The 22,987-nt window shown below is 62.2% G+C and overlaps 1 protein-coding gene across 1 annotated transcript in view; it reads right to left on the minus strand.

Moving 5' to 3' along the window:
- CACNA1A (calcium voltage-gated channel subunit alpha1 A) overlaps nucleotides 1-22,987 on the minus strand; it is a 54,974-nt gene that overhangs the window by 18,465 nt on the left and 13,522 nt on the right. The window contains 27 exon segments of the mRNA XM_054518141.1: nucleotides 303-413; nucleotides 1,156-1,320; nucleotides 2,394-2,595; nucleotides 3,231-3,286; nucleotides 3,427-3,511; nucleotides 3,586-3,746; nucleotides 4,866-4,965; nucleotides 6,885-6,991; nucleotides 7,094-7,153; nucleotides 8,255-8,384; nucleotides 9,176-9,317; nucleotides 9,688-9,814; nucleotides 9,817-10,063; nucleotides 10,858-11,607; nucleotides 12,908-13,014; nucleotides 13,101-13,168; nucleotides 13,264-13,381; nucleotides 13,495-13,567; nucleotides 13,762-13,893; nucleotides 14,828-14,940; nucleotides 15,890-16,002; nucleotides 16,859-17,068; nucleotides 18,786-18,875; nucleotides 18,977-19,033; nucleotides 19,901-20,016; nucleotides 20,910-21,013; nucleotides 22,770-22,957. Of these exon segments, the coding sequence (XP_054374116.1) occupies nucleotides 303-413; nucleotides 1,156-1,320; nucleotides 2,394-2,595; nucleotides 3,231-3,286; nucleotides 3,427-3,511; nucleotides 3,586-3,746; nucleotides 4,866-4,965; nucleotides 6,885-6,991; nucleotides 7,094-7,153; nucleotides 8,255-8,384; nucleotides 9,176-9,317; nucleotides 9,688-9,814; nucleotides 9,817-10,063; nucleotides 10,858-11,607; nucleotides 12,908-13,014; nucleotides 13,101-13,168; nucleotides 13,264-13,381; nucleotides 13,495-13,567; nucleotides 13,762-13,893; nucleotides 14,828-14,940; nucleotides 15,890-16,002; nucleotides 16,859-17,068; nucleotides 18,786-18,875; nucleotides 18,977-19,033; nucleotides 19,901-20,016; nucleotides 20,910-21,013; nucleotides 22,770-22,957 (3,932 nt within the window).

Below are 22,987 nucleotides of genomic sequence, written 5' to 3' on the forward strand. Positions count from 1 at the left end.
GGTCCTCTGAGGTCTTGGCGTCCCCAACATTCTTGGGGTCCCCAACATTCCTGGGGTCCTCTGAGGTCTTGGGGTCCCCTGAGATCTTTGGAGTCCCCTGAGGTCCTTGGGGTCCCCAACATTCCTGGGGTCCCCTGATGTTTTGGGGTCTCCTGAGGTCTTTGGGGTCTCCTGAGGTCTTTGGGATCCCCTGAGGTTTTGGGATCCCCCGAAGCTTTGGGGTCCCCAACATTCCTGGGGTTCCCTGATGTCCTGTCACCCCCAATGTCCCCAGGGTCCCCCGGGGGTCCCCCCAGCCCTACCAGGACCCCGAAGGCCATGATCTTGAGGAGACACTCGAGGGAGAAGAGGGAGGTGAAGACGTTGTTGAACATCTTGAGCACGTTCTCGTAGGTGTCGGAGGCGTCGTAGAACTGCGGGGACAGCGCGGGACGGACGGTGGGGACAGGGGGACAGGGCGGGGTGGCGGTGGGGACAGGGCCACAGGGGCCTTTCCTGGGTCCCAGGGGAACGGGGACAACTTCTGGGGGGGACAGGGACAGGGACAGGTCCTGAGGTGCAGGACAAAGCTGAGCTCCAGGAATGGGTCCAGGGATGGTGAATTGTGGGGTTGGGGACAGGGACAGGTCCTGGGGGGACAGGGCAGTGTCCTGGATCCCAGGGGGTACTTCTGGGGGGGACAGGGACAGGTCCTGAGGTGCAGGACAAAGCTGAGCTCCAGGAACGGGTCCAGGACACAGAACAGGACAAAGCCCAGGACCAGAAGGTCCTGGGGGGACCTGGTGGGCTCAGGGAGGGACAAAGACAAGTCCTGGGGGGACAGGAGATCCCAGGGGTGCTTCTGGGGGCACAGGGACAACGCCCAGAGCCGCAGGACAAAGCTGAGCTCCAGGAATGGGTCCAGGGATGGTGAATTGTGGGGTTGGGGTGGGTCAGGGGGACAGGGACAGGTCCTGGGGGAACAGGGCAGTGTCCTGGATCCCAGGGGTGCTTCTGGGGGCACAGGGACAACGCCCAGAGCCGCAGGACAAAGCTGAGCTCCAGGAACAGCTCCGGGACACAGAACAGGACCAAGCCCAGCACCAGGAGGACCTGGGGGTCTCAAGGGGGGTGACAGCAACCCCTGGGGGTCCCCCCGGCGCCGTCCCTGCCCACCTTCATCATGAGCACGATGGTGTTGAGGGCGATCATGGCCATGATGGTGTACTCGAAGGGAGGGGACACCACGAACTGCCACATGCGGTACTGGAAGCTCTGGCGGTTCTGGGGCATGTGCCGGGTCAGGGGCTTGGCGCTGATGGCAAAGTCGATGCAGGCCCTCTGCAAAGGGGGGGGGGACACGGGGGGGTCACAAATGTGGGGGTGTCACCAACCCTGGTACAGACACGGGGGGGGGTCACACACGTGGGGGTGTCATAAACCCCGGTGGGGACACGGGGGGGTCACACATGGGGGGGTGTCACCCACCCCAGTATGGACACGGGGGTGTCACACACGTGGGGGTGTCACCAACCCTGGTACAGACACGGGGGGGGTCACACATGGGGGTGTCACCCACCCCAGTATGGACATGGGGGTGTCACAAATGTGGGGGTGTCATAAACCCCGGTGGGGACATGGGGGGGTCACACATGTGGGGGTGTCATAAACCCCGGTGGGGACATGGGGGGTCACAAATGTGGGGGTGTCACCCACCCTGGCAGTGACATGGGGGTGTCACACACGTGGGGGTGTCACTGACCCCAGTATGGACACGCGGGGGGGTCACAAATGTGGGGGTGTCACCCAGTGACATGGGTGTGTCACACATGTGGGGGTGTCACCAATGCCAGAGGGGACACGAGGGTGTCACCCACCCTGGAATGGACCCACCCCAGTATGGACACGGGGTGGGGGGTCACCCATAGGGGGGGGTGTCACCCACCCTGGCAGTGACATGGGGGTGTCACACATGTAGGGGTGTCATAAACCCCAGAGGGGACATGGGGGGGGGGGGGTCACAAATGTGGGGGTGTCACCCAGTGACATGGGGGGGTCACACATGTAGGGGTGTCATAAACCCCAGCAGTGACACAGAGGTGTCACCCACCCTGATGGTGACACAGCGGTGCCACCCACCCTGGAATGGACAGAGAGGTGTCACCCACCCTGCTGCAGACACTGCCACCACCCTGATGGTGACACAGCGGTGCCACCCACCCTGGAATGGACACAGCAGTGTCACCCACCCTGGAATGGACAGGGAGATGTCACCCACCCTGGCAGTGACACAGCTGTGTCACCCACCCTGGAATGGACAGAGAGGTGTCACCCACCCTGCCGCAGACACTGTCACCACCCTGATGGTGACACAGCCGTGTCACCCCCTCCCCGTGGCCCCCCCAGCCCCGCACCTCGTTCTTCTCCAGGCTGTACTCCTCCATCATCTTGTCCCCCTGCTCCTGGAAGGTGATGATGATCAAGGCCACGAAGATGTTGACGAAGAAGAAGGGGAACACCACGAAGTAGACCACGTAGAAGATGGACATCTCCATGCGGTACCCGGGGCTGGGCCCTTGGTTCTCGTACGTGGCGTCCACCGAGTGCTTCAGCACCCTGGGGAGGGGGGGGCACAGGGTTGGGGCTGGGGGGGTCCTGCTGGCCCCCTCGGAGCCCTGGGTGACAGCGGGGGACACTGGGGTGGCACTGGGGTTATACCAGGTGACACTGGGATTATACCAGGTGGCACTGGGGTGGCACTGGGGTGGCACTGGGTACTCAGGTGGCAATGGGGTGGCACTGGGATTCACCAGGTGACACCAATGTGACACTGGGGTTATACCAGGTGACACTGGGATGGCACTGGGGTGGCACTGGGGTGGCATTGGAGTGGCACTGGGTACTCAGGTGACACTGGGGTGGCAGCGGGGGACACTGGGGTGGCACTGGGTAGCCAGGTGACACTGGGATGGCACTGGGGTGACAATGGGTATTCAGGTGACACTGGGGTGGCACTGGGGTTACACCAGGTGGCACTGGAGTGGCACTGGGTAGCCAGGTGACACTGGGATGGCACTGGGGTGACAATGGGTATTCAGGTGGCATTGGGGTGGCACTGGGGTTACACCAGGTGACACCAATGTGACACTGGCCTTACACCTGGTGACACCAGGGTTGTATTTGCTGCTGGGGGGGGGTCCCTCTGCCCCCCTCAGACCCCCCAAAACCCCCCAAACCCCCCCATTGCTCACTGGGGCCACCCCTTGCCCGTAGAGACGGTGAACAGCGTCAGCAGCGCCCAGAGCACCTGGGGGTCCCTCTGCCCCCCTCAGACCCCCCAAACCCCTCCCAGACCCCCCAAAACCCCTCTCAGACCCCCCCATTGCTCACTGGGGCCACCCCCTCGCCCGTGGAGACGGTGAACAGCGTCAGCAGCGCCCAGAGCACGTTGTCGTAGTGGAACTCGTACTTCTTCCACTCGCGCTTCTGCGCCTTCACCTCGTTGTCCTTCTCGTAGACCAGGTACTCGCCCCTGGGCGGGACAGGGCGAGGGCAGGTGGGCGAGGGCCGGGCAGGGCCCGGGGGTCCCGCCCGGCCGGGCTGTACCTGCAGTCCTTCTCAAACTCCTTGGACTCGTCGGTGCAGTAGAAGAATTTGCCCTTGAAGAGCTGCACGGCCACCACGGCGAAGATGAACATGAAGAGCATGTAGACAATGAGGATGTTGAGGACGTTCTTGAGGGAGTTCACCACGCAGTCGAACACGGCCTGCCGAGGATGGATTGGATTGTATTGTATTATATTATATTATATTATATTATATTATATTATATTATATTATATTATATTATATTATATTATATTATATTATATTATATTATATTATATTATATTATATTATATTATATTATATTATATTATATTGTATTATATTACATTGCATTACATTCTATAATATAATATATATATGATAATATAATATCATATCATATCACATCATATCATATCATATTATATTATGTTATGTTATGTTACATTACATTATGTTATGCTGTATTAATTATATTTATTACATTACACTGTATTATATTATATTACGTATTATATTATATTATGTTATGTTATGTTATATTATATTATATTATAGTATTATATCCTATCACATCATGTATTTATTACATTACATTACATAACATTATATTGCATTATATTTTATTATCTTGTATTGCATTACATTGTATTACATATTATATTATATTATACTATATTATATTATATTATATTACATTACATTACATTACATTACATTACATTACATTATATTATATTATATTATATTATATTATATTATATTACATTACATTATATTACATTACATTACATTATATTCTATTCTATTACATGATATTACATTATATGATATATGATATGATATTATGTGATATGATATGACATTATTACATTACATTACATTGTATTGCATTATACATGATTATGATATGATATTAATAGTGGTTATATATTGTATATAATATATTATATTTTATATATTATATATTATGTAATATATATATGTAATATATATAATATATAATATATATAAAATATATGATATATATAATATAAAATATATTATATGTTATATATATTATATATTATATATATAATATATATTATATATATATTATATATTATATATATTATATATATTATATATATGTGTGTGTAAATATATATATACAGATATCTATAAATAAAATATTAATTTTTATATATACACACACACACATATGTATAAAATATCATATCATTATATAATCCCCATCAGGGAGTTTTTTAAAATACCCCCACCACGACCCCCTCCCCAAATTCTCGCCCCGAGCCCACCTTGAGCTTGGGCAGCCTCTTGATGGTCTTGAGGGGCCGCAGCACGCGCAGCACGCGCAGGGACTTGATGGTGTTGATGTCCTTCCCTTTGCTGCTGCCGCTGGGGAGGGGGCAAAGGGGGGGGGGGGGGTGAGACCCCTCCCCTGCTGTGACCCCCCCCGCCCCCCAAAACCCCGCCAGGACCACGGGTGGTCCCATCCCCCCCATCCCCCCCCCCCTTCCCTCCCCCTCCCTCCAAGCTGAGCCCACCCCCCCCCCCACCCCCCCCATTTTTGCCTGAGGAGGTTTTTGTATTGGGGAGGGGGTGGGAATTTGGGGAGGGGGAGCGAGGCACGAGCACGAGGAAGAGGACGGACGGACGGACGGAAGGACGGACGGACGGACGGACGGACAGGGACGAGGGCTGAAGGATTTACCGTGAGCTGCTCCTGCGGCGGAGGAGGCGGAGGAAGCGGAGAGACAAGGCACGGTCAGACAGAGCTACTCAGACTTTACTCACAGGATGCTCAGAGTTTACACAGGGGATGCTCAGACACTCATGGGATGCTCAGACTTTACTCACAGGATGCTCAGACACTCACGGGATGCTCAGACTTTACTCACAGGATGCTCAGAGTTTACATAGGGGATGCTCAGACACTCACGGGATGCTCAAACTTTACACGGGATGCTCAGACTTTACTCACAGGATGCTCAAACTTTACTTGCAAGATGCTCAGACACTCACGGGATGCTCAGACTTTACTCACAGGATGCTCAGGCTTTACGCAGGGGATGCTCAGACACTCAGGGGATGCTCAAACTTTACACAGGGGATGCTCAGACTTTACTCACAAGACGCTCAGACACTCAGGGGATGCTCAGACTTTACTCACAGGACGCTCAAACTTTACACAGGGGATGCTCAGACTTTACACAGGGGATGCTCAACATTTAGGGCTGCTCAGACACTCAGGGGATGCTCAGCCTTTACTCAGGACATTCTCACCCTTTACTCAGGGCATTCTCCCCCTTTACTCAGGAGATTCTCACCCTTTACTCAGGGGATTCTCCCCCTTTATTCAGGGGATTCTCCCCCTTTACTCAGAACATTCTCAGCGGATTCTCGCCTTTTACTGAGAGGATTCTCCCCCTTTACTCAGGGGATTCTCGCCAGATTCTCCCCCTTTACTCAGGGGATTCTCCCCCTTTACTCAGGAGATTCTCCCCCTTTACTCAGAGGATTCTCACACCCACGCAGGGACGGGGACAGGACGGACACACGGACGCGGTGACAAACGCCAAAGCGACAACAGAGAGTGCTGGGGGGCCCTGGGGGGGGGTACTGGGGGATACTGGGAGGCACTGGGATATACTGGGGGATACTGGGGGGCACTGGGGGATACTGGGAGATACTGGGGGATACTGGGGGATACTGGGGGGCACTGGGGGCTATTGGGGGATACTGGGAGATACTGGGGGGCACTGAGGGATACTGGGGGGCACTGGGGGCTATTGGGATACTGGGGGGCACTGGGGGATACTGGGGGCACTGGGGGCTATTGGGGGATACTGGGAGATACTGGGGTACTGGGGGATACTGGGAGGCACTGGGGGGGCACTGGGGGATACTGGGAGATACCGGGAGATACTGGGAGATACTGGGAGATACTGGGGGATACTGGGGGGCACTGGGGGCTATTGGGGGATACTGGGAGATACTGGGGGGCACTGGGGACACTGGGGGGGTTACTGGGGGTACTGGGGGGCACTGAGGGATACTGGGGGGCACTGGGGGCTACTGGGGGACACTGGGGGACACTAGGGGGTTACTGGGGGTACTGGGGCACTGGGGGATACTGGGGGATACTGGGGGCACTGGGGGCTATTGGGGATACTGGGGGATACTGGGGCACTGGGGGATACTGGGGGATACTGGGGGCACTGGGGGGCACTGGGGGCTATTGGGGATACTGGGGGCACTGGGGGATACTGGGGGTTACTGGGGGATACTGGGGGGCACTGGGGGGGGGCACTCACGTGAAGGCGAAGGCCACCAGGGCGCCGCTGACCACGATGAAATCCAGAATGTTCCACAGGTCCCGGAAGTAGGAGCCTTGGTGGAGCACCAGCCCCAGGTCCACCATCTTGGGGGGAAGGGGGGCAATAAATGGGGGGGGGGGGGGGGTCGTCATCATGGGGGTGCCCCCCCCCCCCCCCATCCTGCAGACCCCTCCCACCACGCTCACCTTGATCACCATCTCGAAGGTGAAGACCCCCGTGAAGACGTAATCGAAGTAACGCAGCACCTGGGGGGGGGGCGAGGGGGGCAAGGTGGGGACCCCCCCCAGAGACCCCCAGAACCCCCCAGAACCCCCTCAGGGACCCCCCAGAACCCCCCAGAACCCCCTCAGGGACCCCCAGGACCCCGGGACCCCCCAGAATCCCCCCAGAAACCCCCAGTGCCCACCAGACTCACACAGAAACTGGGGAAGGGTCTCACGGTGCTGCAGGGGTCGGAATTTGGGGAGGGGTCTCACACAGAATTTGGGGAGGGGTCTCAGGCAGATTTGGGGAGGGGTCTCTATTAAGTTGTTGCGGGGAGGGGGGGGGGTCTCAATCGGAATTAGGGGAGGGGTCTCCTCACGTTGTTGCGGGGGTCACACAGAATTAATTTGGGGAGGGGTCTCCTCACATTGTTGGGGGGGGGTCACACACAATTAGGGGAGGGGTCTCCTCACGTTGTTACAGGGTCAGTGTTAATTTGGGGAGGGGTCTCGGGTCAGTGTTAATTAGGGGAGGGGTCTCCTCACATTGTTACAGGGGGGGGTCAGTGTTAATTTGGGGAGGGGTCTCGGGTCAGTGTTAATTAGGGGAGCGGTCTCCTCATGCAGGGTCAGTGTTAATTTGGGGAGGGGTCTTGGTCAGTAATTTGGGGGGGGGGTGTCAGTGTTAATTAGGGGAGGGGTCTTGGGTCAGTGTTTATTAGGGGAGGGGTCTCGGGTCAGTGTTAATTTGGGGAGGGGTCTCGGTCAGTAATTAGGGGAGGGGTCTCGGTCAGTAATTAGGGGAGGGGTCTCAGTGTTTATTAGGGGAGGGGTCCCGGGTCAGTGTTAATTTGGGGAGGGGTCTCGGTCAGTAATTAGGGGAGGGGTCCCGGGTCAGTGTTAATTTGGGGAGGGGTCCCGGGTCAGTGTTAGTTTGGGGAGGGGTCTCGGTCAGTAATTAGGGGAGGGGTCCCGGGTCAGTGTTAATTAGGGGAGGGGTCCCGGGTCAGTGTTAATTTGGGGAGGGGTCTCCTCACGTTGTTGCGGGGGGGTCTCAGTGTTAATTAGGGGAGGGGTCCCGGGTCAGTGTTTATTAGGGGAGGGGTCCCGGGTCAGTGTTAATTTGGGGAGGGGTCTCCTCACGTTGTTGCGGGGCGCGTTGGGCTGCACGGGGTCCTCGGCCGCCAGCGCGATGCTGCTCATGGCGATCACCATGAGGATGCACATCTCGAAATAGCGCAGGTTCACGATGTAATGGCACAGCCGCCGGAACCTGGGGGGGGGGCACGGGCTGAGACCCCCCCCCGGGACCCCCAGGGACCCCCCAGGGACCCCCAAAACCCCGGGACCCCCCCGAGCCCCCCAAAACCCCCCAGAGCCCCCCCGAGCCCCCCAGAACCCCGGGATACCCAGAGCCCCCTTCCCTGTAGTGGCACAGCTGCCGGAACCTGGGGAGGGGGGGCACAGGCTGAGACCCCCCCCAGGAGCCCCCGGGACCCCCCAGAGCCCCCCCAGGGACCCCCAAAACCCTGGGACCCCCCAGAGCCCCCCTGAACCCCGGGATACCCAGAGCCCCCTTCCCTGTAGTGGCACAGCCACCGGAACCTGGGGAGGGGGGGCACGGGCTGAGACCCCCCCCAGGAGCCCCCGGGACCTTCTGGGACCCCCCAGAGCCCCCCCAGGGACCCCCCAAAATCCCGGGACCCCCCCCAGGACACCCCAGATCCTACCAAGAGCCCCGGGAATCCCCAGAGCCCCCCCAAAACCTCCCAGAGCCCCTCCAGAAACCCCCAGGACCCCCTCAGGACCCTCCCCCAGAGCCCCCCAGGACCCCCCTAGAGCCCCCCAGGACCCTTCCAGACCCCCCCAGACCTCCCCAAGCCCCCCAGGACCCTCCCAGAGCCCCCCAAGATCTCCCCAAGCCGCCCCTGCTCACAGGTTGGTGGTGGACAGGAGCTGTAGGGCACCATGGGCTTCTCTGGAAACCCCCAGAATCCCCCAAAGACCCCCCCAAAAACCCATCCAGACCCCCCAGGACCCCCCCAAAAGGCGGGGGGCGCTCACGGGTTGGTGGTGGACAGGATGAACATGGAGCTGTAGGGCACCATGGGCTTGGGGCCGTTCTCGTCCTGCCCCTCGCCTTCCTCCTCCTTCTTCTCCTCCTCCTCCTTGCGGGGCAGGGGCTCGGGGTTGGCGTTCCTGTTCACTGAGGGGGGGGGGGCGGCGGAATTAGGGACCCCCCCCGCCCCACCCCGAGACCCCAAATCCCCCCCAGGAGCCCCCAAACCCTCCTGGTCTCCTGAATCCCCTAAACCCCCCCGGGCTCCCTGCACATCCCAGATCCCCCCAGACCCTTCCAGACCCCTCCCTGACCCCCCCAAACCCCCTTGGACCCTTCCAGACCCCCCCCAAATCTCACTGGACCCTTCTAGACTCCCCCAGACCCTTCCTGGACCCTCCCAGACCCCCCCAAATCTCCCCGTCCACCCCCTCTTGACCCCCCAGACCCTCCCAAACCCCCCCCCCCAGGACCCTCCCGAACCCGCCCCCTCCCCAAATCCCCCCCCCGCCTTTACCTTGGACCAGGGCGTTGCTGGGGGGCGGCGGGAAGGGGGGGGGGATGTCCACGGCCGTGTGCTCGGGCCGGCCGCCCCCCCCCACCTTGGCGGGGTTGTTGGGGGGCTTGGAGGAGCCCCCCAGGCCGTTCCCGGGGGCGGGGGGCGGCGGGGGCGGGCAGGGGGCGTGGTTGCCCAGGGCGGGGGGCGGCGCGGGGGGGGGCTCGGCGCCGCCCCCCCCCCCCCCCCCGTGGCCAGTTTGTCGTTCCGCACGTTGTCCATGTCCTCGGCCACGGCGGGGGGGTCCCCGCGGCGCCCCAAGTCCTGCTGGATGGGCCGGGTGGTGGAGAGGGTGGGGCCCGACGGGGCCGGGGGCGGCGGCTGCGGCTGCGGCTCCCTGAGCGCGGAGAGGAGGAGGAGGAGGAAGAGGAGGGGGCTTCAGAGGGGACCCCCCCCCCAACAGGGGGAGTTGGGAACGCCCGGGGTCTCCTCACGTTGTTACCGGGGCGGCGGGGGGGGGGTCAGTGTTAATTTGGGGAGGGGTCTTGGTCAGTAATTGGCCCCCCCCTCCTCCCTGGTGGTCCTGGGGGGCTCTGGGGAGTTCTGGGGGGGGCTGTGGGGGTTCTGGAGGGGGTTCTGGGGGGGCTCTGGTGGGTCCTTGGGGGAGGTTCTGGGGGGTCCTGGGGTTCTGGGGTGGGCTCTGGTAGGGGGTTCTGGGGGTTCTGGGGGTCTGGGGTGGGCTCTGGGGGGGATTCTGGGGGCTCTGGGGGTGTGGGGTGGGCTCTGGGGGGGGGATTCTGGGGGCTCTGGGGAGTTCTGGGGCGGCTCTGGGGAGTTCTGGGGTTCTGGGGTTCTGGGAGGGCTCTCGAGGGGCTCTGGCGGGGCTCTGGTAGGGGGTTCTGGGGGTTCTGGGGGTCTGGGGTGGGCTCTGGGGGGGTTCTGGGGCGGCTCTGGGGGTCTGGGGGGGATCTGGGAGGGCTTCTGGGGGCTCTGGTGGGTCCTGGGGGCTCTGGGGAGTTCTGGGGGGTTCTGGAGGAGGTTTTGGGGGGTTCTGGGAGGTTCTGGAGCTCTGGAGACGGCTCTGAAGGGGCTGTGGGGGCCCTGGGGGGCTCCTGGGAGGGGGTTCTGGAGAGTCCTGGGGTTCTGGGGGGCGGTTCCGGGGGTCTCTGGGGTCGCTCCCGCCGCCCTCACCTCCTCCTGCGGTGCCGCCGCTCCCGCTCGTCCCTCCTGCCCTCTCCGTCGTAGCCGGGGGGAGCCGCCCCGTGCCGGTGCCGCCGCCGCCGCTCGCCGTCCCCGTGCTGCTGCTGCTGCTGCTGCTCCGCGTCTCCGTCTCCCCTGGGCGCTCTGCCCCCGTCCCGGTGCCGCGGCCGCCGCTCGGGGGGGATCCTCCCTCCCTCCTCTCCCTCCTCGGGCGCTCTCCGGTGCCCGCGGTGCCTCCGGTGCTCCCGTTCGGGCGGCGACCCCGCGCGTCCCTCCCGGCTCCGGTGCCGCCCCTTGGGCCGCTCGCCGTCCCCGTATCCGCCCCGCTCCTGGCTGGGCTCCCGCTCCGCTTCGCGGCTGCTGCTGCGGGGCCGGCGCCCGCCGGGGGCTCCCGCCGGTGGCTCCGGGGGCCGCGGGCCGTGCTCGGGGTAGCGCGGCTGCCGCCGCAGCTCCTCGGGGCGCAGCGGCCCCAGGCGGGGCTCGGCCAGCGGCGGCTCCCCGGGCCGCGTCTTGTTGGTGTTGTTGTTGCGGTTCTCCTGCGGATCCACCACCAGCGGCCGGTCCAGGTGCGTCTTCATGTCCGGGCGCAGGTGGCGAGCGTAGGGCACCTTCCAGCGCTCCTCGGGGTCCAGCTCGCTGTACAGGGCCTCGCGGCTCGCCAGCAGGTTCTGCTTGCGCAGCTCGCTCGTGCGCTGCTCCCACACCGACTTGGAGGATTTCTGGTTCTTCTGCTGCTCCTTCCTGCGGGGGGCCGGGCCCGGGGGTGGGATTGGGGTGGGATTGGGGTGGGGTGGGGTCTGGGGTGGTGGGGAGGCTGGGATGGGATGGAGCCGGGCAGGATCCGGGATGGAGCTGGGATGGAGGCAAGGGTGGGGATGGGATGGAGCAGAGATCGATCCGCACATGGAGCTGAGATGGATCTGCAGATGGAGCTGGGATGGAGCCGAGATCGATCCGCACATGGAGCCAGGATGGAGCCGGGGATGGAGCTGGAGATTGAGCTGGGATAGAGCCGAGATCGATCCGCACATGGAACCAGGATGGAGCCAGGGATGGAGCTGGGATGGAGCAGAGATCGATCCGCACATGGAACCAGGATGGAGCCAGGATGGAGCCAGGATGGAGCCGGGGATGGAGCTGGAGATTGAGCTGGGATGGAGCCAGGGATGGAGCTGGGATGGAGCCGAGATCGATCCGCACATGGAACCAGGATGGAGCCACGGATGGAGCTGGGATGGAGCCAGGGATGGAGCTGGGATGGAGCAGAGATCGATCCGCACATGGAGCTGAGATGGATCTGCAAATGGAGCTGGGATGGAGCCGAGATCGATCCGCACATGGAGCCAGGATGGAGCCAGGATGGAGCCAGGATGGAGCTGGAGATTGAGCTGGGATGGAGCCAGGGATGGAGCTGGGATGGAGCCAAAATCGATCCGCACATGGAGCCAGGATGGAGCCAGGATGGAGCCAGGGATGGAGCTGGGATGGAGCTGGGAAAGATCCAGGATGGAGCCAGGATGGAGCCAGGGCAGATCCGGGGATGCCGCTGAGGAAGGACCCAGGATGGACCCAAGGATGGAGCCCAGGTGGGCCCAGCCCGGCTCTGGGGTGGCTTTGGGGATTTTTGGACCCGAGGATGGAGCCCAGGTGGGCCCAGCCTGGCTCTGGGGTGGCTTTGGGGATTTTTGGACCCGAGGATGGAGCCCAGGTGGGCCCAGCCCGGCTCTGGGGTGGCTTTGGGGATTTTTGGACCCGAGGATGGAGCCCAGGTGGGCCCAGCCTGGCTCTGGGGTGGCTTTGGGGATTTTTGGACCCGAGGATGGAGCCCAGGTGGGCCCAGCCCAGCTCTGGGGTGGCTTTGGTGATTTTTGGACCCGAGGACGGAGCCCAGGTGGGCCCAGCCTGGCTCTGGGGTGGCTTTGGGGATTTTTGGACCCAAGGATGGAGCCCAGGTGGGCCCAGCCCGGCTCTGGGGTGGCTCTGGGGATTTTTGGGCCCGAGCACGGAGCCGGGGTGATCCCGGCGGGCCGGGGACACTCACATGGTCACGGACATGTTGGCTGCGGACAGCGGGCTGACCTCGGCCACCTCCTTGGCCTTCTGCAGCGCCAGCTTCTGGTTGGCGGCTTCCTCCTCCTCCTGCTCATCCTGCACAGCCCCAGAGCCACGTCCAGCCCGGCTCTGAGCCCCCCCGGACCCCCAAAACCCCCCCAGGACCCCCCAAAACCCCCGACCTTGGTGAGCTCCTGCGCGTTGGCCAAGTTGTCCACGGCGATGGCCAAGAAGACGTTCAGGAGCGTGTCTGGGGCTCGTGTCAAGGCAAAACGGGGGCCAGGACCCCCCTCCCCTCCCCGAGCCCCCTCCCCAGGACCCCCGGGGACCCCCCCCCCAGGATACAATTTCCGAAGAGGGTGAGGACGATGAAGTAGACGGAGAAGACCATGCCGCCCTTGACGCCGCCCTGAGATTTGATGCCGTCGTACATCACCGCGTTCCAATCTTCTCCCGTCAGGATCTGGGGGGGGGGGGAAACAAACACAGAGCGGCCCTGGGGGGGCAGCGGGGACCCCTCCCCACCTGGAGAGAGACCCCCACCCATCACCTGGGGAAAGGGGGGGCGGGGCATACCTGGAACACCGTCATTATTGCTGCTGGGAAAGTGTCGAAATTGGTGGGAGGGGTCCCGTCGTCAAAATTGAACCTGGGGGGGGGGGGGTGCGGGGGGAGTTTGGGGAGGGGGGGGGGGGCAGCGGTGGAGCCCCCCCCGCCCCCCCCCCAAAAAAAAAAAAAAAGGCAGGGGGGGCATGGGGGGGGGGGGCACAGAGACACCCCCCCAATGTAGGGGGGGGACAGCCCGAGGGTCCCCATGCCCTGGCTTGGGGAGGGGTCACTCACTGTCCCCCGAAGAGCTGCATCCCCAAAAGGGCGAAGACGACGATGAAGAGGAAGAGGAGGAAGAGGAGGCTGATGATGGATTTCATGGAGTTGAGCAGGGACACCACCAGGTTCCGCAGGGAAGCCCAGTACCTGCGGGGACGGCAGAGGGCTGTGGGGACACCGGGGACACCAGGGGGACACCAGGGGGACATTGGTGACATTGGGGGACACAGGGGACCTGTGGGGACGGCAGAGGGCTGTGGGGACACCGGGGACACCGGGGGGGACACCAGGGGGACATTGGGGACACTGGGGGACACGGGGGACCTGTGGGGACGGCAGAGGGCTGTGGGGACACCGGGGACACCAGGGGGACAGTGGGGACATCGGGGGCACAATGGGGACATTGGGGGACATGGGGGGGACACTGGGGGGACATTGGGGACCTGTGGGGACGGCAGAGGGCTGTGGGGACACCGGGGACATCGAGGGGGACACCAGGGGGACATTGGGGACATTGGGGGACACAGGGGACCTGCGGGGACGGCAGAGGGCTGTGGGGACACCGGGGACATCGAGGGGACACCAGGGGGACATTGGGGACACCGAGGGAACATTGGGGGGACACTGGGGACATTGGGGACATTGGGGGACACAGGGGACCTGCGGGGACGGCAGAGGCCTGTGGGGACACTGGGGACACCGGGGGGACAGTGGGGACATCAGGGGCACTGGGGACATCGGGGGCACAACGGGGACATTGGGGGGGACACTGGGGACACTGGGGGGACACTGGGGACACTGGGGACATTGGGGGACACAGGGGACCTGTGGGGACGGCAGAGGGCTGTGGGGACACCGGGGACACTGAGGGGGACACCAGGGGGACACTGGGGACATGGGGGGATATGACGGGACACAGGAGGACACCAGGGGACATTGGGGACAGCGGGGACATCGGGGGGACACCGGGGGACATGGGGGGGACATGAGGGGACACGGGGGGACACAGGAGGGACACGGGGGGGACACGGAGGATGCGAGGGCACGCCAGGGGACGCGGGGGGGACGCAGAGGGGCTCACTTGGTGACTTTGAAGATGCGCAGTAACCTGAGAGCTCGCAGCACGCTGATCCCAAAGGACGTCCCCGGCTTCACAACGGCCCAGATCACCTCGAAGATGCTGCCAATGATAACCTGGGGACGGGGACGGGACGGGGGGACCCCCGGCGCCTCCTGGAGCCCGGATCCCAGATCCCGGATCCTGGATCCCATCCTGGAGCCCGGATCCCAAATCCCGGATCCCAGATCCCATCCTGGAGCCCAAATCCCATCCCTGATCCCGGATCCCAGATCCCATCCTGGAGCCCAAATCCCATCCCTGATCCCGGATCCCAGATCCCATCCTGGAGCCCAAATCCCATCCTGGAGCCCAAATCCCAGATCCCATCCTGGAGCCCAGATCCCAAATCCCATCCCAGATCCCAGATCCCATCCCAGATCCCAGATCCCATCCTGGAGCCCAAATCCCAAATCCCAGATCCCATCCTGGAGCCCAGATCCCAAATTCCATCCCAGATCCCAAATCCCATCCTGGATCCCAAATCCCATCCCAGATCCCAAATCCCATCCTGGAGCCCAAATCCCAGATCCCAGATCCCAAATCCCATCCCATAGCAGATCCTGGATCCCAGATCCCATCCCAGCTCCCGAATCCCGTCCCATCCTGTCCTGGATCCCATCCTGGATCCCAGATACCAAATCTCATCCCAGATCCCAAATACCATCCCATGGCAGATCCCAGGTCCCATCCCATGGATCCCAAATCCCAGTTCCCATGGATCCCACGCATCCCAGCCGCCAGATTCAACAGATCCCAAATCCCAGATCCCTGATCTCATAATCCCACAGATCCCAGATCCCACGGATCCCAAATCCCACAGATCCCAAATCCCAGATCCCAGATCTCATAATCCCACAGATCCCAAATCCCAGATTCCCTGGATCCCGAAACCCAAATCCCAGATCCCCCGGATCTCATGGATCCCAAATCCCATGGATCCCATCGATACCACCCCATGGATCCCACAGGTCCCATGGATCCCACCCGTGGATCACAGGGATCCCAAAGCCCCCTGGCACTCACGGCGCAGTCGAAGCAGTTGAAGGACGAGTGGAAGTAAGGCCGCGTCCCCAGCCCGTACATTTTTATAAACATTTCGGACATAAAGAGTCCCAAGAAAATGAATTCTGCATAGTCTGGGGGGGCAGGGGGGGGGGCACGGCTCAGGGGGGGCCCCTCGGGGACCCCCGGGCTGGGGAACCCCAGAACAGGGGGGGGGGGATCCCAAAAATGAGGGGGGGGTCCCAGGAGCTGGAGGGGTTCAGGGGGGTCTGGTTTGGGGGTGGTTTGGGGGCGGTTTGGGGGTCTCAGGGGGGATTTGGGGGGGTCTGGGGGTGTCTGGGAGAGCTCTGGGGGACTCTGGGTGGATTTGGGGGTCTCAAGGGGGGATTTGGGGGGGTCTTGGGGGGTCTCTGGGGATCTTGGGGGGGAGGAATTTGAGTTCTCCAGGTGGGATTTTGGGGGGGGGTCTCTGAGGAACTCTGAGGGGCTCTGGGGGGATTTGGGGGGGGTCTCAGGGAATTTGGGGAGGGTTTTGGGGGTCTCAGGGAATTTGGGGAGGATTTTGGGGGTCTCAGGGGGTCCCGTGACTCACAGAGGAATTTGGAAAGCCAATCTGGCTGCTCGTAGTGAACGACAGCAACACACAGGGTGTTGGGGGGCACTGGGGGGATTTGGGATCTCTGGGGGTCTCTGGGGGTCTCATGGGATCTCTGGGGGTCTCAGGGGGATTTGGGGAGGATTTTGGGGGTCTCAGGGAATTTGGGGAGGGTTTTGGGGGTCTCAGGGGTCCTTGACTCACAGAGGAAGTCGGAAAGCCAATCTGGCTGGTCGTAGTGAACGATAGCAACACACAGGGTGTTGGGGGGCACTGGGGGGGATTTGGGAGCTCTGGGGGTCCTCAGGGGGTCTCAGGGGATCTCTGGGGGTCTCAGGGGGATTTGGGGAGGATTTTGGGGGTCTCGGGGGGATTTGGGGGGTCTCACAACTCACAGAGGAAGTCGGAAAGCCAATCTGGCTGGTCGTAGTGAACGATAGCAACACACAGGGTGTTGAGCGCTACCAGACTGAGCACGGTCCAGTAGAAGGCCTGAGTTTTCACCATGCGCCGGATGTGGAAGCGCACGCGCCGCTCCCGCCGCTGCAGGAACGAGGCGTTCTCCAGCTTGGCACTTTTGAGGCTGGCACGGGCGAAGGGGGAGCCTGCGGGCAGCGCCCCAGGGCGGGCGTCACCTTGGGGCGTCACCTTGGGGCGTCACCCGTGTCACCTGTGCCACCTGTGTCACCTGTGTCACCTGTGTCACCCGCCATCCCCCAAAAACCATCCCTGTGCCACCCGTGTCACCCATCTGTCCCCAAAGACCATCCCAGTGTCACCCCAAGCTGTTCCAGTGTCACCTTGGGGTGTCACCCGTGTCACCTGTGTCACCTGTGTCACCTGTGTCACCTGTGTCACCTGTGCCACCTGTGCCACCCGTGTCACCCGCCATCCCCCAAAAACCATCCCTGTGCCACCTTGGGGTGTCACCCGTGTCACCCATGTCACCTGTGTCACCTGTGTCACCTGTGTCACCCGTGTCACCCGTGTCACCCGCCATCCCCCAAAAACCATCCCCATGCCACCCTCCAACCCCAAAAACCATCCCTGTGTCACCTTGGGGTGTCACCCATGTCACCCGTGTCACCTGTGTCACCCGTGTCACCCATGTCACCTGTGCCACTTGTGTTACCTGTGCCACCTGTGCCACCTGTGCCACCCGTGTCACCCGCCATCCCCCAAAAACCATCCCTGTGCCACCCGTGTCACCCATCTGTCCCCAAAGACCATCCCAGTGTCACCCCAAGCTGTTCCATTGTCACCTTGGGGTGTCACCCATGTCACCCATGTCACCTGTGTCACCTATGCCACCCGCCATCCCCCAAAAACCATCCCTGTGTCACCCCCCACTGTCACCCACCCATGTTGGCGCTGTCCCCATTGCCCCCAATGTCCCCATGTCCCCATTATCCCCAATGTCCCCAATGTCCCAATGTCCCCAATGTCCCCAATGTCCCCATTGTCCCCAATGTCCCCAATGTCCCCATGTCCCCATGTCCCCACTATCCCCAATGTCCCCACTATTCCCAATGTCCCCAATGTCCCCATGTCCCCAATGTCCCCAATGTCCCCAATGTCCCCATGTCCCCTCTCACCCATGTTGGCGCTGTCCCCCACCTGTCCCCGTTGTCCCCAATGTCCCATTGTCCCCATTGTCCCAATGTCCCCACTATCCCCAATGTCCCCACTGTCCCCAGTGTCCCCACTGTCCCCAATGTCCCCATTGTCCCCGTTGCCCCCGTTGTCCCCAGTGTCCCCGTTGTCCCCACTGTCCCCAATGTCCCCATGTCCCCTCTCACCCATGTTGGTGATGTCCCCCAGCTGTCCCTATTGTCCCCAATGTCCCCAGTGTCCCCACTATCCCCAATGTCCCCATTGTCCCCGTTGTCCCCGTCGTCCCCACTGTCCCCAATGTCCCCATGTCCCCAATGTCCCCACTGTCCCCAATGTCCCCACTATCCCCAATGTCCCCAATGTCCCCAATGTCCCCAATGTCCCAATGTCCCCACTATCCCCAATGTCCCCAATGTCCCCATTGTCCCCAATGTCCCCACTGTCCCCAGTGTCCCCACTGTCCCCAATGTCCCCATGTCCCTCACCCATGTTGGTGATGTCCCCCAGCTGTCCCCATTATCCCCAATGTCCCCAATGTCCCCATTGTCCCCAGTGTCCCCGTTGTCCCCAGTGTCCCCAATGTCCCCATCGTCCCCAATGTCCCCACTATCCCCAATGTCCCCATTGTCCCCAATGTCCCAATGTCCCCGTTGTCCCCACTATCCCCAGTGTCCCCGTTGTCCCCAATGTCCCCATGTCCCCTCTCACCCATGTTGGCGATGTCCCCCAGCTGCTCCTCGCCCTCCTCGGGGCTCAGCAGGTCCGTCTTGCTCCTCTTGCTGGTGGCCCTCCGGAGAGCTCCCGCAGGGGGGGGCACAGGGGGGCGGCGTCACCCGGGGGGGTCCCGGGGAGGGGTCACCCCGGGGGTGGGGGAGGGGAGGGGAGGGGGCTGCACTTACCATCGAAGGGGCGCCGGGGCTCGGCCTCGGGCTCGTCCTCGGCCAGGATCACCTCTTCTGAGGGAACGTGGGGGGCTCAGGGGGGATTTTGGGGGGCTCAGGGGGGATTTTGGGGGGCTCAGGGGAGACTTGGGGGGGCTCAGGGGGGATTTGGGGGGGTTTTGGGGGGATTTTGGGGGGCTCAGGGGGGTTTTGAGGGGGCTCAGGGGGGATTTTGGGGGGGTTTGAAGGGATTTTGGGGGGCTCAGGGGGGTTTTGGGGGGGCTCAGGGGGGTTTGGGGGGGCTTTGGGGGGATTTTGAGGGGCTCAGGGGAGACTTGGGGGGGCTCAGGGGGGATTTGGGGGGGATTTTGGGGGGCTCAAGGGGAATTTGGGGGAGGTTTTGGGGGTGATTTTGGGGGATTTGGGGAGGTTCAGGGGGGATTTGGGGGCCTCAGGGGGGATTTTGGGGGGCTTAGGGGGGATTTGGGGGGGTTTTGGGGGGATTTTGGGGGGTTTTGGGGGGATTTTGGGGGGATTTGGAGGGCCTCGAGAGAGGGTTTTGGGGGGGCTAAGGGGGGTTTTGAGGGGGGTTTTGGGGAGCTCCAGGGAGATTTGGGGTGAGCTTTGAGGGGATTTTGGGGGTCTCAGGGAGCTTTGAGGGGGTTCAGGGGGGATTTTGGGGGGTTTTGTGGGGCTCAGGGGGATTTGGGGGTCTCAGAGGGGTTTTGGGGGGGGTTGGAGGGTTCAGGGGGGGCTTTGGGGAGGATTTGGGGGAGGGGACCCGAGGGAATTCCGGGCACTTTGGGAAGGGATTTTAGGGCGATTTGGGGGCGTCCAAAGGGATTTTGGACGGATTTTGGGGCGGTGCAGAATTTTGGGGTGAGGTTATGAGGTGGGGGGGGGGCCTCTAGAGGATTTTTGGGGGGTGGTCCCGACCCTCACCCGCCTTGGAGATCCACTCCATGTATCCGTTGAGCTCCCGCTCGATTTGCTGCTGCCGCCGCAGCTTCAGGAACGCCCGGCGGTTCTCCACCCGCTCCCGCTCTTTGGCAAACTCCCTGCGGACCCCTCCCCAAATTCAGCCCGGGCCGGGACCCCCCTGAGCCCCCCCAGACCCCTCTGAGCCCCCCCAGACCCCTCCGAGCCCCCCCAAATCCCCCAGAACCCCCCAAAATCCCCCAAAACCCCCCAAAGCCCGGAGGTTCCCCACCCGCTCCCGCTCTTTGGCAAACTCCCTGCGGACCCCTCCCCAAATTCAGCCCGGGCCGGGACCACCCTGAGCCCCCCCAGACCCCTCTGAGCCCCCCCAAATTCCCCAGAACCCCCCAAAATCCCCTCGAAACCCTCTCAAAGCTCCCTCAAATCCTCCTCAGAAGCCCCCAAGCCCTCAAACCCCCCCCCAAATCCTCCTCAAAACCCCCCCCAAATCCTCCTCAGAACCCCCCCAGAGACCCCCCCAAATCCCGAGACCCCCTCCCCAAATCCCGGACCCCGTCCCTGAGGTGCTGACCCGGACAGGACCCCCCAAATCCCCCCCAAAACCCCCCCAAATAACCCTCAAACCCCCCAAATCCCCCTCAAACCCCCCCAAATCCCCCCCAAAACCCCCCAAATCCCCCTCAAAGCCCCCCCAAATCCCCCTCAACCCCCCCAAATCCCCCTCAAACCCCCCCAAATCTCCCTCAAACCCCCCCAAATCCTCCTCAAACCCCCCCAAATCCCCCCCAAAACCCCCCCAAATCCTCCTCAAACCCCCCAAATCCATCCCAAACCCCCCAAAATCCCCCTCAAACCCCCCCAAATAACCCTCAAACCCCCCCAAATCCCCCTCAACCCCCCCCAAACCCCCCCAAATCCCCCTCAAACCCCCACAAATCCTCCTCAAAGCCCCCCCAAATCTCAGGACCCCCCCCCCCCCAAAGCCCCCCGGGACCCCCCCCGAGGCGCTGACCCGGACAGGACCCCCAGCACGAGGTTGAGCATAAAAAAGGAGCCGATGATGATGAGGGGGATGAAGTAGAGCCAGTTCCAAGTGTTCCCTGAGGCGTCGTTGCTCTGGGGGGGGGGGAGACACGGGAAATTGGGGAGGGGGGGTCCCAAAAATTGGGGAGGGGTCCCCAAAAATTGGGGGGGGGTGTCTCAAAAGTTGAGGGGGTCCCAAAAACTGGGGGGGGGGTTTCCATAAATTGGGGTGGGGACAAGAAATTGGGGGAGAGGGCAAGAAATTAGGGGGGGTTCCAAAATTGGGGGGGTCCCATGAATGGGGGGGGGGGGGGTCCCAGAAATTAGGGAGGGGCCCAAAAATTTTTTTTGGGGGGGGGGGGTCCTAAAAATTGGGGGTGGGAGAAAAAATTGGGGGGGGGGAAAGAAAATGATGGGGGGAGGAGGGGCAAAAGTTGGGGAGGGGGTCCCAAAAAATTGGGGGGGGTCCCAAAAAATTGGGGGGGGGGGTCCCAAAAAAATTGGGGCGGAGTCACATGAGCCGAGGGGGGGGGGGGGGGACAGGAAATTGGGGAGGGGTCCCCAAAAATTGGGGGGAGTCCCATCAACCCAGGGGGGGCTCCCATGAATTGGGGGGGGGTCCTGTGGGTGATCCCAAAAATTTGGGGGGGGGGGGGTCCCTTGAGCCTGGGGGGGTCTCACAAATTGGGGGGGATTCCATGAGCGGGGGGGGACACGGGGGGGGGACCGGGGGGTCCTGAGGGGGGGATCTGGGGGGCACCGGGTGGGGAAAGGAGGGCAGGGAAAGGAGGGCACCGATGGCACCGATGGCACCGGGTGGAGAAAGGAGGGCACCGGGAGGCACCGGATGGGCACCGGGCAGGGCAAGGAGCACACCAGGAGCCACCGGGGGGACACCGGGCAGCACCGGATGGCACCGGGTGGAGAAAGGAGCACCCTGGGCAGCAATGGGGGGACACCGGATGGCGCTGAGCAGCACCGGGAGGCACCGGGCAGGGCAAGGAGCAGCCTGGGAGGCACCGGGCAGGGCAAGGAGCAGCCTGGGCAGCACTGGGGGGACACCGGATGGCGCTGAGCAGCACCGGGAGGCACCGGATGGGCACCGGGAGGCACCGGGCAGGGCAAGGAGCACCCCGGGCGGCACTTGACGGGCACCGGGCAACACCGGGAGGCACCGGGCAGGGAAAGGAGCACACCAGGAGCCACCAGGAGGACACTGGGCAGCACCGGACAGCACCGGGAGGCACTGGGGGGACACCGGGAGGCACCAGGTGGGGAAAGGAGCAGCCCGGGAGGCACCGGGCAGGGCAAGGAGCACACCAGGAGCCACCGGACGGGCACTGGGGGGACACCGGGCAGGGAAAGGAGCAGCCCGGGAGGCACCGGATGGCACTAGGAGGCACCGGACAGCACTGGGCAGCACCGGGCAGTACCGGGGGGACACCGGGAGGCACCGGGCGGGGCAAGGAGCAGCCTGGGAGGCACCGGGGGGACACCGGGAGGCACCGGGCAGCACCGGACAGCACCGGACAGCACCAGACGGGCACCAGGCAGCACCGGGGGACAGCGGGAGGCACCGGGCGGGGCAAGGAGCAGCCCTGGCAGCACCGGGCGGGGAAAGGAGCAGCCCGGGCAGTACCGGGGCGACACCAGGAGGCACCGGGTGGGGCAAGGAGCAGCCCGGGCGGCACTGGGGGGACACCGGGCAGCACCGGGAGGCACCGGGCGGGGCAAGGAGCAGCCCGGGAGGCACTGGGGGGACACCGGGCAGCACCGGGAGGCACCGGGGGGACAGCGGGAGGCACCGGGCGGGGCAAGGAGCAGCCCGGGCGGCGCCGGGCGCGCTCACATAGTAGAGGAGGTCGGTCCAGCCTTCCATGGTGATGCACTGGAAGACGGTGAGCACGGCGAAGAGGATGTTGTCGAACTGCGTGATGCCGTAGTTGGGCCCCTCCCAGTACTTCTTGCACTTGGTGCCGTTGGGGCAGATCCGCGCCGGCTCGTCCGTCCCGCACGGGACCTCCACCTTGATCTCGTCTGGGGACGGGGGGGCTCGGGGTCTGAACC

The sequence above is a fragment of the Molothrus ater genome, chromosome 36, assembly GCF_012460135.2.
Source record: "Molothrus ater isolate BHLD 08-10-18 breed brown headed cowbird chromosome 36, BPBGC_Mater_1.1, whole genome shotgun sequence".
Lineage (NCBI taxonomy): Eukaryota > Metazoa > Chordata > Aves > Passeriformes > Icteridae > Molothrus > Molothrus ater.